A 15417-nucleotide genomic window follows, 5' to 3' on the forward strand; every position below is an offset into this window, starting at 1 on the left:
CAGGGCCTTCATACACAACAATTGGGCCAAGCCTAGCCTCATCACCTTTTTCAGTAGGAGCAGTAATTTGCCTTAGTTGCACATTTTTTTCCACTTCACTTGTCTTGTGAACAACATAAACCTCAACCATATCATCTTTCACCCCAATTCTTGCCATATCCATTGCATCTTTGTCGTTTTTAAGCATGGTCAATCCTTTCTCGAACCCAGCATTCACAGCTTTATACCACATCGCAGTGATATCCTTCTTCAAATATTCCTGTCTACCAAAGTTTTTAGTACCAAGACGGGGCAATGCTCTCCTGTGTAGGGAATACCAAAACACGAACTCGCTTCAATCCGTCTTCTTCTAGTGTAATCGAGGGTGAAGAACAGACAAGAAAAAATCGATAGGGTTCAGGGAGTGTAGAATATGAAGTATTACGTTTTTCTTTCTCTCCTCTGAATGCAAGTGTTTCGTATGCTAAAAGAAAACATTACGCGTGAAGGGAAATTCGTGTCAATACACACGTTTGGGGTTACTAACGTTATGCGTCCACGTAGGTAGTTCCGTTAGTGTTCTGTCAGTGAAGTTAACGGGAGGGTAACATTGAATCAATTTTGGAACGATGTGGACATAAATAGGACGAATGAAACGTTAGGGACAATTATAGGACTTATCCCAAACGTTAGAGACAAAAACAATACTTTACTCATGAAATAAGATATACACTGTATGTTGTTATGTGTTTTCTGAAGAGGTTTTGTGGTATTTTCCTCCTCTTTCTTTCAAGAATAAGTGACCATTTGTACCATGAAAGTTCAGAACGCTGACATTTGTACCCATGGTAGAAGGAAACTGACTTTGTAACCATGAGAGACGGGCTCCGTGTGACAAAAATAACCTGGCTTGGATTGGCACCTGCTTTGGGGTTGAACTGTCCTACGTGACTCTCCAAACCTCCCAAATCCCAATCCATGTGGAATTAAACAATTTTTTTTAGTTTGGCTGGGAAATTGAACAAAATTTCGTGGGAGAAGGCTGATTCCCTAGCAGAGATCATCTTTTTGCATTTCAACTCGGAGAAGACATCTGGAATCAGTAGCAAGCCATCAGTACGAAAACGTGAAAAAGGAACGTGCAAGGAACAGCTAGCAGAGGTCGAACCTAGGGATTTCGTCCTCGACGGTCTAGAGGTCGCTCCATTTGGTCGGCAGAGAGCTAAGCTGAGGTAGGTCGTTGCCAATGTTGATTAATTTAAATTGTCATTTCTGACTAGTTCCTCAGATTACATTAGCATATTAAATCCTGTTTGAGAATTGGAAAATTAGTTGATTTAGGGTTTGTATTAGGTGTAGTAACATGTACTGTTTTCTTAGTATTTGTGGGTTTATTTCACTTTCAGGAATGGCCACCGTCCATATAACACTGTGTATTAATCATAGAGGACGATTTGAGAGAAGGCCATGTGGGAAGGTTAGTTACGTTGGTGGTGAAGTCACAGAGATAGAGAGGGTTAATGTTGATACCCTGAATGGTTTTTTCGTATCTGATTTGCTGAAGGACATAGGATATACATCTGTTAGCAATTTTTTCTAGCTGGAACTTGGGAAGGAGCTCGAAGATGGGTTGAGGGACCTAAGGGTTGACATGGATATAGCTAGAATGTATGAGGCAACTGTGAAGAACAGTAACAGAATAAATGTATATACAAAGCATCCAGTGGATGAGCCGGTGTTAGTTGAGGAGAACAACATGACTCCATCAAAGTTGAGAGTAAAGCGCTGTGCTAAAAGGGTTCCAACTCCAAAAAAGAGTCCCAAAAAAAGATTGATAGTAGTGAAAGATGAGGATGATGCTAAAATTGTATGTAACATGAAAGTTGGGTTGGAGGAACAAAAAAGGAGCGTGGATAAGAGTAGGGAAGAGGCCTATGGAGCACATAAAGAGGCTAGAGTTGAGGCCCAAAAAGAGGACAATACCAGTATGGCCCAGGAGACAGCAGACCCACCATTTTCAGGATCTGATGAGGCAGGACAGGCTTCTCAGCCTCCCCCAACACCTGTCATACCAGATAAACCACCATCAACTCAGTCCCAACCTTCCCAGCCACCTATTAAAGAAGAGCAGCAACCAACACAAACTGCCTATTCAAACTCAGTCCTTTCTTCTGATCCCAATATCTCTGCACCTCTTGAACCAGAACAACTAACCCAATATACTCCACATCCGTATGGGAATCCACTTTCACAATCAATCTCTCAGACAGTCCCACCCGTTGAGACCAATAGGACTCCCCAAAATGATCAGAGCAATCCGTCAAATGAGGTTGAGGGAAGGCCAAAGGTGAACAAGAGGAGATCAACAAAGAGGCCCCCCTACAGGCCAGTCTTTCATCTCAAACCCCGATCCAAACAAGCCTCCAACCTTCTACGTCCCGGTTGATGATGATGATTTTTCTGATGAAAATCCTGGACATCATTGCTATGAATAAAAGGAATTGCATAGCATAGCAAGTGACGAGGATACTGAACAAACGCCAGTTTTTCCTCATAGCAATACTGATGCCCCAGTTAACCAGGTTCGGTTGGAGGTTGGGATGGAGTTTGAAACTCTAAGCCACTTCTGGAAGGCTGTCAGAAAGTTTAATATCAATATTGGAAGGAGCATATTCTTTGCTCGTTGTGATTCTACAAGATCAAATGCTATATGCTATGATGAGGACTGTTCTTGGCAAATATACTGTGTCAAGAGAATATTTCCAGCAAGTTTTCAGGTAAAGACATTCGTAAATGAACATACCTGTAGTAGGGACAATCAATGTAAGTCAGCAGATGGAAAGTGGGTCATAGATGAGTTGGAGGAGAGGATACGAGTGCAGCCAAACTTACAGTTAGGAAGACAAGAGAAAACCAATCAAGAAAGACAAGAGAAATGATGGCCCTAAGGAGAAGACTGACCCTCATAGAACAACGAAGAAGATTGGGACTATTATCTGCAAGTACTGCCTCCAGGTTTGGTAAACCAATTATAGGTGAAATTCTGTCATGTTCTATAGTTATTGATAAATGTGATTTTTAGTTCAAATAACGACTAATCCTTGTATCATTAGCCTGGTCACAATAAGAGAAGTTGTAAAAAGCGGAAGGAAGCTGCGGGTGAAGGGAGTTCTGCCCCACAAGCACCAGCAGATGATGACGATGAGGATATGCTGGCTGAAATGTACTATGAGGAGACATTAGAATCTGCAGAGGCTGAACAGGAGGCCACTGAAGAGGGAAATGAAACCGCAAGAACCAACACTCAACAAGTAAGTGCATTGTTTTAATTATTTAACTAAGCTGTTTTGCAAACCTTGTGTGATAATAACTGCATTGTTCTATGGTTTGCAGCAGCCTCACCCAATGCCTCCCCCACCAACTGCATAGCCATAGCCACCAGTAACAAATACAACAACCAGAAAACAGGTTAAAAAGAGAAGTGTTAAACGCCCGCCTCCGACCGGACAAAGACAACAGCCAACTACACCACCTGCCAACCAGCCAGCAACAACTCCATCCACACACAACTCTCAAACTACACCACATCCACTGCAAGGTGCTAGTGCAGAAACAAGCACCCGGTTCATGTAGTTCATGCCCACACCTGGAGTTGTGACTCCAACTGCTACAGGTCGAGGCACATCTGATAGAGGGAGATGTTAAGGTAGAGGACGAGGCAGGTGGTGGACGAAATTGTGATAAAAGAGTTTCAGGCACTATTAGAGAAGCTCACAACTCCGTTCAACTAACCAGCAAGTGTACTGGGTCGTCCAAGTAATAAACCTTACGTGAGTAAGGGTCGATCCCACAGAGATTGTTGGTATGAAGCAAGCTATGGTCACCTTGTAAATCTCAGTTAGGCAGATTAAATTGATTTATGGTTTCGAAAATAGAAATAAGAAAATAAATAATAAAAGGGATAGAATACTTATGCAGATTCATTGGTGGGAATTTCAGATAAGCGAATGGAGATACTGTATGGCTCAAGGACGCCTGCTTTCCCACTTCTTCAACTCAATCCTTCTTACTCCTTTCCATGGCAAGCTGTGTATAGGGGTTCACCATTAGCGGTGGCTACTTTCAATCCTCTCGGGAAAATGATCCTATGCGGCTGTCACTCGCACGGCTAATCGTCTGGAGGCATCACCCATGGTTGATGGCTACATCCCATCCTCGCAGTGAAAACTACGCTCACGCACTCTGTCACAGCACGGCTAATCACTGGTTGGTTCCTGTGCCTACTGGAATAGAATCCCTTGATTCTTTTGCGTCTGTCACTAACGCCCAGCACTTGCAAGTTTGAAGCACGTCACAGTCATTCATTACCGGAATCCTACTCGGAATACCACAGACAAGGTGAGACTTTCCGGATTCCCAGGATCCTACTCGGAATACCACAGACAAGGTGAGACTTTCCAGATCCTCATAAATGCCGCCATCTATCTAGCTTATACCACGAAGATTCTGTTGGGGAATCTAAGAGATACACATTCAAGCTCTGTTGCAGGTAGAACGGAAGTGGTTGTCAATCACGTGCGTTCATAAGTGAGAATGATAATGAGGGTTACTTATCATCACATTCATCATGTTCTTGGGTACGAATGAATATCTTGGAATAAGAATAAGAGAGATTTGAATAAAAGAGAATAGAATTGCATTAATACTTGAGGTACAGCAGAGCTCCACACCCTTAATCTATGGTGTGCAGAAACTCCACCGTTGAAAATACACAAGCAAAGGGTTCAGGCATGGCCGAATGGCCAGTCCCCATAGTCTAAGAACTATGCGTTCAAAGATCTGATCCTAAGATCTAAAGTGATCAAAAGATGTCTAATACAATAGTTAAATGTCCTATATATACTAGACTAGCTCCTAGGGTTTACATGAGTAAGTAATTGATGCATAAATCCACTTCCGGGGCCCACTTGGTGTATGCTTGGGCTGAGCTTGATTAATCCACAAGCTAAGGCTTCTCTTGGAGTTGAACTTCGAGTTATGACGTGTTTTGGGCGTTCAACTCCGGATCATGACGTTTTTCTGGCGTTTAACTCCAGACAGCAGCATGAACTTGGCGTTCAACGCCAAGTTACGTCGTCAATCTCCGAATAAAGTATGGACTATTATATATTGCTGGAAAGCTCTGGATGTCTACTTTCCAACTCCGTTGAGAGCGCGCTAATTGGAGTTCTGTAGCTCCAGAAAATCCATTTCGAGTGCATGGAGGTCAGATTCCAACAGCATCAGCAGTCCTTTTGTCAGCCTTCTTCAGAGTTTTGCTCAAGTCCCTCAATTTCAGCCAGAATTTACCTGAAATCACAGAAAAACACACAAACTCATAGTAAAGTCCATAAATGTGAATTTAACATAAAAACTAATGAAAACATCCCTAAAAGTAGCTCAAACTTACTAAAAACTATATAAAAACAATGCCAAAAAGCGTATAAATTATCCGCTCATCAGCAGGATACGTGGATCAAGCGGAGGAAAAAATGGTTTATCAAGCGGGAGCAGTACTCGACCCTAATATCATAGACTAATATTGAAAAATTGGAATCTGGCTTTTTTGTTGCTTTTAGTTTACACTTGTGAGATACATAACTCTTGTGTTTTCTGATGCATTTTCATGCTATTGCTTAGATATGACTTAGTAAGGCTTTTTTTGAGGGTGTAAATTCAGTGGCCAGTACTTGACTTTTTTGTCTAATATCAGAATGTTTGGAACCTCCAGCATCCATATATATAATGAACAATTTACTTCTTAAAGCATTTATATACTTGCCTTCTTTTGCTTGTTTTTTATATCACTATTGTTATTGTTACAACACTTTCTTCATCCAATTTGGTCCTTACTCATATATTGAAAAGCAAAATTATCAGGTTGCTAATTTCCAGCTTATTGTTTGATCCTTAAGGAGAAAATACAGATTTATGTCCATTTTGTTATCAGAATCATTTCAGATTGCAGCAACAAGTTCAAAAATTGTGTATCTACATCAATGTATCACATGTAAAGCAAACCAGTATAGATTAGAAACAATCCATATCATGCTAATATCATTCAAAAATTTTAACTATGACGAACAAAGACCTCCAATTTTACAAGTCTTATGATTTCATAACCAAATACAACTCACAAAACAGACAAAATGCTACCCCCAGTGCAACAGTAATAATCATCACTCTAATTCCCCTAATTTCACCCCTAATTTCAACCCTAAATTTGTCTATCTTCTTAGCCATCATTGAGGATGCTTGCAGATTTTTCTCCCTGCATTCAGAGTCAATCCATCATCAGGCGTTGCATAACAATGCTCGAACTTTCTCTTGGCTAAACATCTTGTCACGCCCTCCCATCCTTGTTCGAGTTCATCCACCCAAACAAAGTATCTGCAATCTCTTGTCTGAGAGAAAAAAACCCCCAAATTTGTCAACTAAAACTCAGAAATCATTGTCTCACCTCAACAACAACAACAGCTGTCCCTTACCGCCTATAGAGGACATCTGATGAACCATCTGTTAGGGTTCGTAATCGTTCCAGACTCCATCAACACAACATCCCTCCCACAGAAATATTTGCCGTTAAGCTTCTTCTCCTTCATCTTCTTCGAACTGGAAGAACTGCTGCGAGTTCCAAAATTTGCATCAGAGTTAAATCTGCGTGATGACATCGCTGGGTTCTGAGATAACTCTGGGTGCACTTGAATTGCAACAATATTTCAGATTTGGGGTTATGGTTCGAATTGGGGAAGAGAACTTGCTAGGGTTTTCATTTCAACCATTACCTACATATACAAACGTTCAGATCCACGTGGATTGGGTTTTGGGAGGTTCGGAGAGCCACGTAGGACACTTCAACCCCGAAGCAGGTGCCAATCCAAACCAGGTTACTTTTGTCACACGAATCCCATCTCTCATGGTTACAAAGTCAGTTTTCATCTACCATAGGTACAAATGTCAGCGTTCTGAACTCTCATGGGTACAAATGGTCATTTATTCTAAATATTAATCTCTCCATTTTTTAGGGCGTAGTTTTATATTAACACTGAAAAAATGAATTTAATGTTTTTTAAATACTAAAAGGATCAATATTATTTATTAAATAAAAAATATCATATTATTTATGCTATTTTTTCTAACATTTGATTTAATTTCTAGTTTTTTATTTACAATATTTCCTTTTCCTTCTAAATTTTTACGTAATGTTTAAAATATAATAAAATTACATTTATTCAAATTCAATTTTTTATGTTTTTATTTTTATCTTTTTTCTAGTCATTTCAAGTGTTATCTGCAATTAAAATTAAAGATTTGGACTTTGGAGACGATGTTTAAAATGAATTTTAATATCAAAAGGAGTAATATTATATATTTAAATTTTTTTATGAATTAAGTTTATTTTAAATAATAAAGTTTGAAATAATATTAATTATAATTAATTTATTTTTGTTATATTAGATAAATTTAATTAAATTTAATTAATAAAAAATTAATTAAATTTAATTAATAAAAAGATTTGGATATGTAGTATGATGGTATTAGATTGTGAGTGCCTAATAATTAGGGAAAGATAATCGCACTTAAGTCATAACATTGTTTTGTTGTGAAAAATTATGTTCTGTAAAATTATGAAATTTAGGTATTATTTTTATTTATTTAGTTGAATTTTTTTCTTATTTTTTTTATTTTTTTCTTCTTATTTTTTTCTTTTTTTAATTTTTTATATCATTTTTGCAGAATTTTATTTTAAATGGATCAAATTAAAATAAAAAATGAGATGGATAAAAATTAGGTTTTGAGGGAGTTAAAGTTGCGGTGACAAAGTATTTATTCACTGGATATGTATTAAACTAATTTTTTTTAATTAATCAAATTTAAACCTTTGAAGAAATAAAATTTGAGTTAGTTTAATAGTCAATTTTATTAATTCGTTTAATTTGTTTAAATAAGTATGAGATGTTTGAATTCTATACTAATTCATTAGTTAATAGTAAATTGTTAAATAAAATTTTAATTTATAATAGATCAAGAATATTGTAGAAATTTTAAAAAAAAAGTTTTTGGAAAAATTCTAATAAGTTAAACCATCATTTAAAGCTGGAAGCACTAAGGTTGCATAATAATTAATAACCTATTTTGGGAGAAGTCAATTTTAGCTAATAACTCAACTTGGTTACGGTTTAGGATCGAGTCATTCCGTCTAACCGGTTGAGATTTCTTTTTTTTTTTTCTTGTCAAATTACTTTTATTAAATTTTAAAGATGTTTAGATACATTTTTTAATAAAATATCATTTACTTTTTTAAAAAACCAACAATACCGTAATTTTTTTTCGAAATATTGTTATACGGTGTATTAATGTCTTGATATATTTTTTATTATTGTCTATTTTTAAAGTATATTCTAGACATAAATATAAAAGAAAATAAACATTTTTCGTATATTGCATCATTGCATGGATACTATGACATTAATAATTAACTTGTTCACGGGAGAAGAGAAAAGGGTAATGGTCATAGAAAAATCTTCAAACTCTATACATATAATAACAGTTAACAAACATCCAAGACTTATCTCAAAAATAGAAGCATTGCCAACAAAACCCAGTTTTATACAAATGACAACAATCAACACATAAGCATTAAGCATACACATCAACGAGTCAATCTAATTTGAATGCTCCAAAATTTAAAAAATTTACCACTCGATCAAAAGCCAACCATATTAAACATATGAAACAATCTTCCACATAGCACAATAGATGCCTTAAGCAGCAGCCTCCTCTTCTTCCTCTTCATACTCTTCCTCATCAGCAGTAGCATCCTGGTATTGCTGGTACTCAGCAACCAGATCATTCATGTTGCTTTCGGCCTCGGTGAATTCCATTTCGTCCATTCCTTCCCCAGTGTACCAGTGCAAGAAAGCCTTGCGCCTGAACATAGCTGTGAACTGCTCGCTAACTCTCCTGAACATCTCCTGAATTGAGGTTGAGTTACCAATGAAGGTGGATGCCATCTTGAGACCCTTGGGTGGGATATCGCACACGCTGGACTTGACATTGTTAGGAATCCACTCAACAAAGTAAGATGAGTTCTTGTTCTGCACATTGATCATCTGCTCATCTACTTCCTTGGTGCTCATCTTACCACGGAACATTGCTGATGCTGTCAAATAGCGACCATGGCGTGGGTCAGCAGCACACATCATATTTTTGGCATCCCACATCTGCTGAGTCAACTCAGGCACAGTCAAAGCACGGTACTGCTGGGATCCTCTTGATGTTAAGGGTGCAAACCCAACCATGAAGAAGTGGAGACGAGGGAATGGGATAAGGTTGACAGCAAGCTTTCGGAGATCAGAGTTAAGTTGCCCCGGGAAACGTAGACAACAAGTAACTCCACTCATGGTAGCGGAAATTAGGTGGTTAAGGTCGCCAACTGTAGGTAAGCAAAGAATATAAAAATTTTAAGAAGTTGATCTTCCTACCAAAAGACTAGAATATGAAAAGAATACATTCCATTTAGGGGAAGTGAGTGAAAACCAAATGATTTTACAAGTCTGTCCAACCACCACCACCAGCAGCGATGGGTAAGACACAAGACCTAAACCCATTTGGCTCCTCCCATGGTCCCACCAATACAATGATATTAACATTTAATCCCAATTTTACATTGTGAAATGAAAGGTGAACCAAATCGTCTTTTCTTTATACAAAAGATATATCATTATGTTGATCATAATTCATTCCGTAACATTAACTGTTTATTTGTCATAATTACAACAAAAGCATCAGCAGCAACAAAAAGATAAATATCTCGGCCATATGCAATAAAATACAAGAAATCAGAAACTTACATGTTGGAGTGGCAAGCTTCAAAGTCCGGAAGCAAATGTCATAGAGAGCCTCATTATCCAAGACCATGCATTCATCAGCATTTTCAACAAGCTGATGCACAGAAAGTGTGGCATTGTATGGCTCCACAACTGTGTCAGATACCTTGGGGGAAGGGAAGACAGAAAAAGTCAACATCATGCGATCTGGGTACTCTTCCCTAATCTTCGAGATGAGAAGTGTTCCCATTCCTGAGCCGGTACCACCTCCCAAGGAGTGGCAAACTTGAAATCCTGCCATATATTTTGGTTTAAAGTAAATTACAGCTAGTTAGCTTTAACAGAAAAACTTACAAGGTGGCCAGAGTCCAAAGCATGAAAATCTTGACAAAAGCATAGGCAATCCGAATCCCAAAGTATTGAAAACAACTATAATAATGCACAAACCCATATAGATGCCAAACACAACCTAAATGGACTTCAATTAAGGCCTTCGGGAGAAGGGAAGGTGCACTCACAATATTGTTGTCTAATTTCCTAATTATTTGAAATTGCTTTTGTAGATGATAAAGACAATCATATAGACATAAAAATTTAAAAAGATTTTAACAAATAACAACAAAACCAACAACAAGCAATTAGTTAAAGGCTATCAATATTGTGAACCCAAAAATTAGCTACCCTGAAAAGTACACATTAGTTTAAGACAGAAGCAAAACGAGTCAAAACAAAACATACAAATACTAACTAAAAGAATTTCAAAGTCATGAAGACTGAATAACGAAAACTGAAATGGTGTTTATATCATTGCTAACGGCAACTCGTGATAGAAATTCATCGACAAGAAATGAAAATAAAAAACTCAAACCGAAATTCCCTCATGAACAAGACACAAAACATGTGAATTAATTAATAAATTAAATTAAACCAAAAAAATAAACAACTCTAATTTCATTTTCATTTTCAATTTCAATTCAGATCCTAAAATACAAAATCTCGAACAAACGGAATCAAGGAAAACGAAAAGCAGTTTACCCTGCAAGCAATCGCAATTCTCTGCCTCCTTCCTGACAACATCAAGAACGGAATCAATAAGCTCAGCTCCCTCAGTGTAATGTCCCTTCGCCCAGTTGTTACCAGCCCCGGACTGCCCGAAAACGAAGTTATCAGGCCTAAAGATCTGCCCGAACGGACCGGATCTAACGGAATCCATGGTTCCCGGCTCCAGATCCATGAGGACGGCGCGTGGAACGTACCTTCCGCCACTTGCCTCATTGTAATAGACGTTGATGCGCTCGAGCTGAAGCTCAGAGTCGCCGCTGTACTTCCCGGTGTGGTCAATTCCGTGCTCGTCGCAAATGACTTCCCAGAACTTGGCACCGATCTGGTTACCGCACTGCCCCCCCTGGATGTGAAGGATTTCTCTCATTTTTCGTTCTTTCCTTTTCTTTTTCTTTTTTTCTGTTACGTGGTTTGTTTTGTCGGGAAACAAAAACAGGAAGCGGAAGAAGGAGGGAAAAGAGAGAAAAATGAGAGGGAAATAAGACAGGGAGGGCGAGGGGTACTTTTTTTGTGCGTCTTGTGCTTTTTGTTTGGGGAAATACAGCGTTCAATGTGTGGATTAGAGGATTTGTGGGTGCAAACAAATGTTTGGAGAGTTTCTAGGGAGGACTCTTTCGTAAATTCGTATAGATAGTCTTCCCTCTTCAGGGGTATTTTTGGTTTTAGATTTGAGCTGAAGTGATTTGGTGGAAATGAGCTGTGACATTATTCTGGAACCGCTTGCATTGATAGTACTTTTTCTATTTGTTTCAATTTTTTATTTGAGGGTGGTATTTCGCTTTCTCTCTCAAATTATTGTTGGATGCTTCATTTTCATTTTCTCTTTTTCTTTTGATACTATACTTAGGTATAAAATAATATTCTAATAATAACACAAATTTATATTAGTAATTAATAAAATTACATAAAATAAAAAAGAATATATTAGAACATAGTTGAACTTGTAGGTAATTTATTTAATCTACAATGAATTCAGTTATACAGTGTCTTCTTGTGGATATTATTAGTTTTTTAATCAAAAAGTAGATAATTTTATTAGATGGAATAATTGGTTTACATTAGACTACAATAAAAAGAAAAAACAGAAAATTTTAATTAAAATAATACACAACCATTCAAAAAGAGAAATGAGTTTATTGGTTTTCAAGAGTTTTTCGTGCAACTTCTGTCACTGAAAGGGAGTTTTTTCGAGAACTGGTGAAGATCACTTCATTCTTTATTTTCCAATTCTTCCATGTTGTGTGAGCTGCCAAAACTTTCAACCAGTGATAATCTCCACTCTTTTAAAGGAATTTGGTCAATTACATCCACCATCGTCAAAGATCTTCAACTTTGAGAAGAATGGGCAGTTGGTTGTCACTCCAAGCTTCAATGGCGTCGGGACATGACCAGGGACAATGAAAAATAGACTCTTCCTCCAATCTGCATTTTGGACAGTTGAGGTTTACTGTAGCAATTTTTTATTTTAATTTCTTCTTAATTGGTAAGCCATTATGCATCACCTTTCACAAAAAGTATTTTATTTTCGATAGACACTTTAGCTTCAAAATTGATGATCATAATGAGCTTTTTTGACATTGTTCAGGTAGAAATTCGATGGGAGATAAAAAAATTGGAAAGTAACCTACCTTAAAGCCATCCAGTATCTCGCGTTTTTCGTCTTCATCCAGATCAGTGTGTCTTCTCCTTTTTGGATGACTATTTTGAGTATGACTGTTGTTACTTCTGTACTAAAAAAGCTATTTATCAATGCCTGATTCCATTTTCTATCTGGCTAAATTAACTCTAAAACACATTCTAATGTGTTCTTGTATTAGCATTAGGAATAAGGATTATAGCAATAAACTCAGGAACTCATGAATCCTCTTTAATACTCACTAAAATGCTTTTGTTAATTTTCTAGAGCAAATCCTTCTCCAACACCTTTCTTCTCTCCAACACACTCTTCCATTCACAAGATGGATTATTTTCAACTTCAGCTCTCAAAAAGATAGAAAATCTATAATATTTGCTTTTATAGATTTTATGGATTAAGGGATGGGGCTTAGTCAAAACTCTCAATTCTTGTTTAGCTACCATAGCGATATTAAATGCTTTCAAATTTTTGAAGTTTAAACCCTTTTGAGGTCTTGGTGTGCATCAAATTTTTCAATTAATCTATTACATCCTTCTCTTTGTATTTTTCTGGTCCCACCAAAATTGCTTAATTACTCTCTGAATATGTTCAATCAATGTTTCTAGAAATTTAAAATAACTGAAGGTATAAATAAGAACTGCTGCTGTCACTGCTTTGAGTAGCATATTCCTGTCACTTGAAGAAAGAAGTCTCCTCTTCTAGTGTTACAATTTTTGAGAGACTTTATTCTTAATAGAGTTAAGAGCATTCCTTTTAGATCTTTGCATAACCGTCGACAATCCCAAATATTTATTTTGATTGCCTATGGACAGGGACGGATCCAGAAATATTATCATGGAGAGGCCAATAATATATATAATATTAAAAAATTATGCAAAAAATTATATAATGTAAAATATATTACAAAAATATACCAATAGAGAATATATTTTAAAATACAAAAAATATGTATGTATTTTTTATTAACAAAGTGGTCGATTTTTCGTATAATAAAATTCATCAATAATAGATCCTATCTCAAATTTTTTAACAATTTTCTTTTTAATATAATTAAAAGACAATTAGCAAGAAATTCATCTTTCATTTTGTTTCTGAGTTATTCTTCACAATATTCATAGCTGAAAAAGATCTTTCAGTTGTAGTAGTTGAAACATAGAGAATTAATACCAAATGAATCAAGAAGGACGCTCACAAGAAGAAAAAAAATTCACTTTATGGGATTTGAAAAATTTTATTTAATTTAAAAATATTAGTAATAATATCTTTTCAAATTTTTTATTATTATTACTTACTTTTTAGATATTAGAAATCATTAATATTTAAGTTAGATTAGACTTTATTTATATTAAATTAAATACTAAATAAATTGTTTAAAAAATTAAATCATACTTAATAACTTATTACTATTAATCTTTTTTTAGAAAAGTTGGAGGGGGCGAGGCCTCCACTCGCCCCCTGCCTATGGGGGAACCCGCAACGTACTAGCTAGCTGATCACGAACCTAGATAAGGGTATTTTTACTGAAAAAAAAAACTAAAGATTTAGCTACGTTGACCATTTATCCACTGATCTCCTCATAGGTTTGTAGGATCTCAATTAGGTTGTAGCATTCTTCTTCCGTAGTTCTAGTAAAAAGTATTGAGTCGTCTGCAAAGAAAAAGATGACTAACTTCGGGCATCGATGATTAAGCCTCAATCCAAAAATATTCTATCTCTGTTCTCCTCTGTGGAGCAGGTGGGAGAGTCTCTCTGCACAAAATAACAAAAGGTAGGGAGATAAAAGGGTCGTCTTGTCGCAGCTCTCTTCATGGTTTAAAGAAACCATGAGGTTATCCATTCACAGTAACACAATAAGAAACTGTTGTCACCAACTCCTTAATCCAGTTCATCCATTTATCATAAAAGCTGAGTCGCTTCATGATATCCTAAATAAAACTCCATTCCACCCTATCATACGCTTTACTCATATCAAGCTTCAATGCTAAGTCAAACTCTCCAAAAGTTTTATTCTTTAAAAAGTACATAAATTCATGTGCTATCAAAATATTATCACTAATCAGTCGCCCTTTGATAAAAACACTTTGATTGTCACTAATGACTCTATTCATAATATATTGTACTCTATGCACCAAAATTTTTGAAATGATTTTGTAAAATACACTGCTAAGACTTATCGGCCTGATTTCTTTCATAGATGTAGCATGTGGAATTTTAAGAAAAAGATATATATGGGTATGATTGAAAGCTTTTAGAATCTTATCTCTTGAGAAAAAAATTTCTCACTGCTTAGTTCACATAAGCTTGAATTAATTCTCATAAAAAATTGAAAGAATTTAGTTGTAAATCCATCGTCTCCAGGGACTGAGAATTGATTAATAAAAAAAATTATAGACTTGATCTCTCTATCAATAATTGATCTTGTAAGGACTCTATTGGTAGTAGCAGACACTTTATTACGTGAATCTTGAAATGCCTCATCTGGATTTCTGGGGTTAGAAGAAGTAAATAAATCTTTAAAATAGTTTTTTACTATCTTCGCAATGCGGTCTGGCTTTGTGGCTGCCTTGTCTTCTTCATCATATAGCATGTGAATTCTGTTTCTTTCACTCCGAGTTTTGAACTTAGAGTGGAAGAAGTATGTATTCTGATCACCCACTGAAGTCACTGCATTCTAGATTTCTCTCTCCAATAGCGTTCTTCCTCCTCCAATTCAGCCTCCCATATCCGAATAGCCACTCCATCTCCTTAGCTGTTTTTACTGTAATTTTTTCTTTAAGAATGGAAATTCTGATTTTTGAGTTTGAAGGAGAATTTTTCTACCATTCAACTAACTTGTGTCGGCACTTTTTGAGCTTGCCTACTAATCTAAAC

At 36.4% G+C, this 15417-nt stretch overlaps 1 protein-coding gene across 1 annotated transcript; it reads right to left on the reverse strand.

Moving 5' to 3' along the window:
* Window positions 1-8527: 8527 nt before the first annotated feature.
* Window positions 8528-11731, reverse strand: LOC112796198 (tubulin beta-5 chain). Its single transcript, XM_025838546.3, has 3 exons — window positions 10884-11731; window positions 9873-10142; window positions 8528-9454 (listed from the first exon to the last, which is right to left on the reverse strand). Exons 1-3 carry the CDS (start codon window positions 11275-11277, stop codon window positions 8784-8786), a joined length of 1335 nt encoding a protein of 444 aa, XP_025694331.1. The 5' UTR covers window positions 11278-11731; the 3' UTR covers window positions 8528-8783.
* Between the last annotated feature and the right edge of the window lie 3686 nt (window positions 11732-15417).

Source organism: Arachis hypogaea, chromosome 4, assembly GCF_003086295.3.
Source record: "Arachis hypogaea cultivar Tifrunner chromosome 4, arahy.Tifrunner.gnm2.J5K5, whole genome shotgun sequence".
In the NCBI taxonomy this organism is placed as follows: domain Eukaryota; kingdom Viridiplantae; phylum Streptophyta; class Magnoliopsida; order Fabales; family Fabaceae; genus Arachis; species Arachis hypogaea.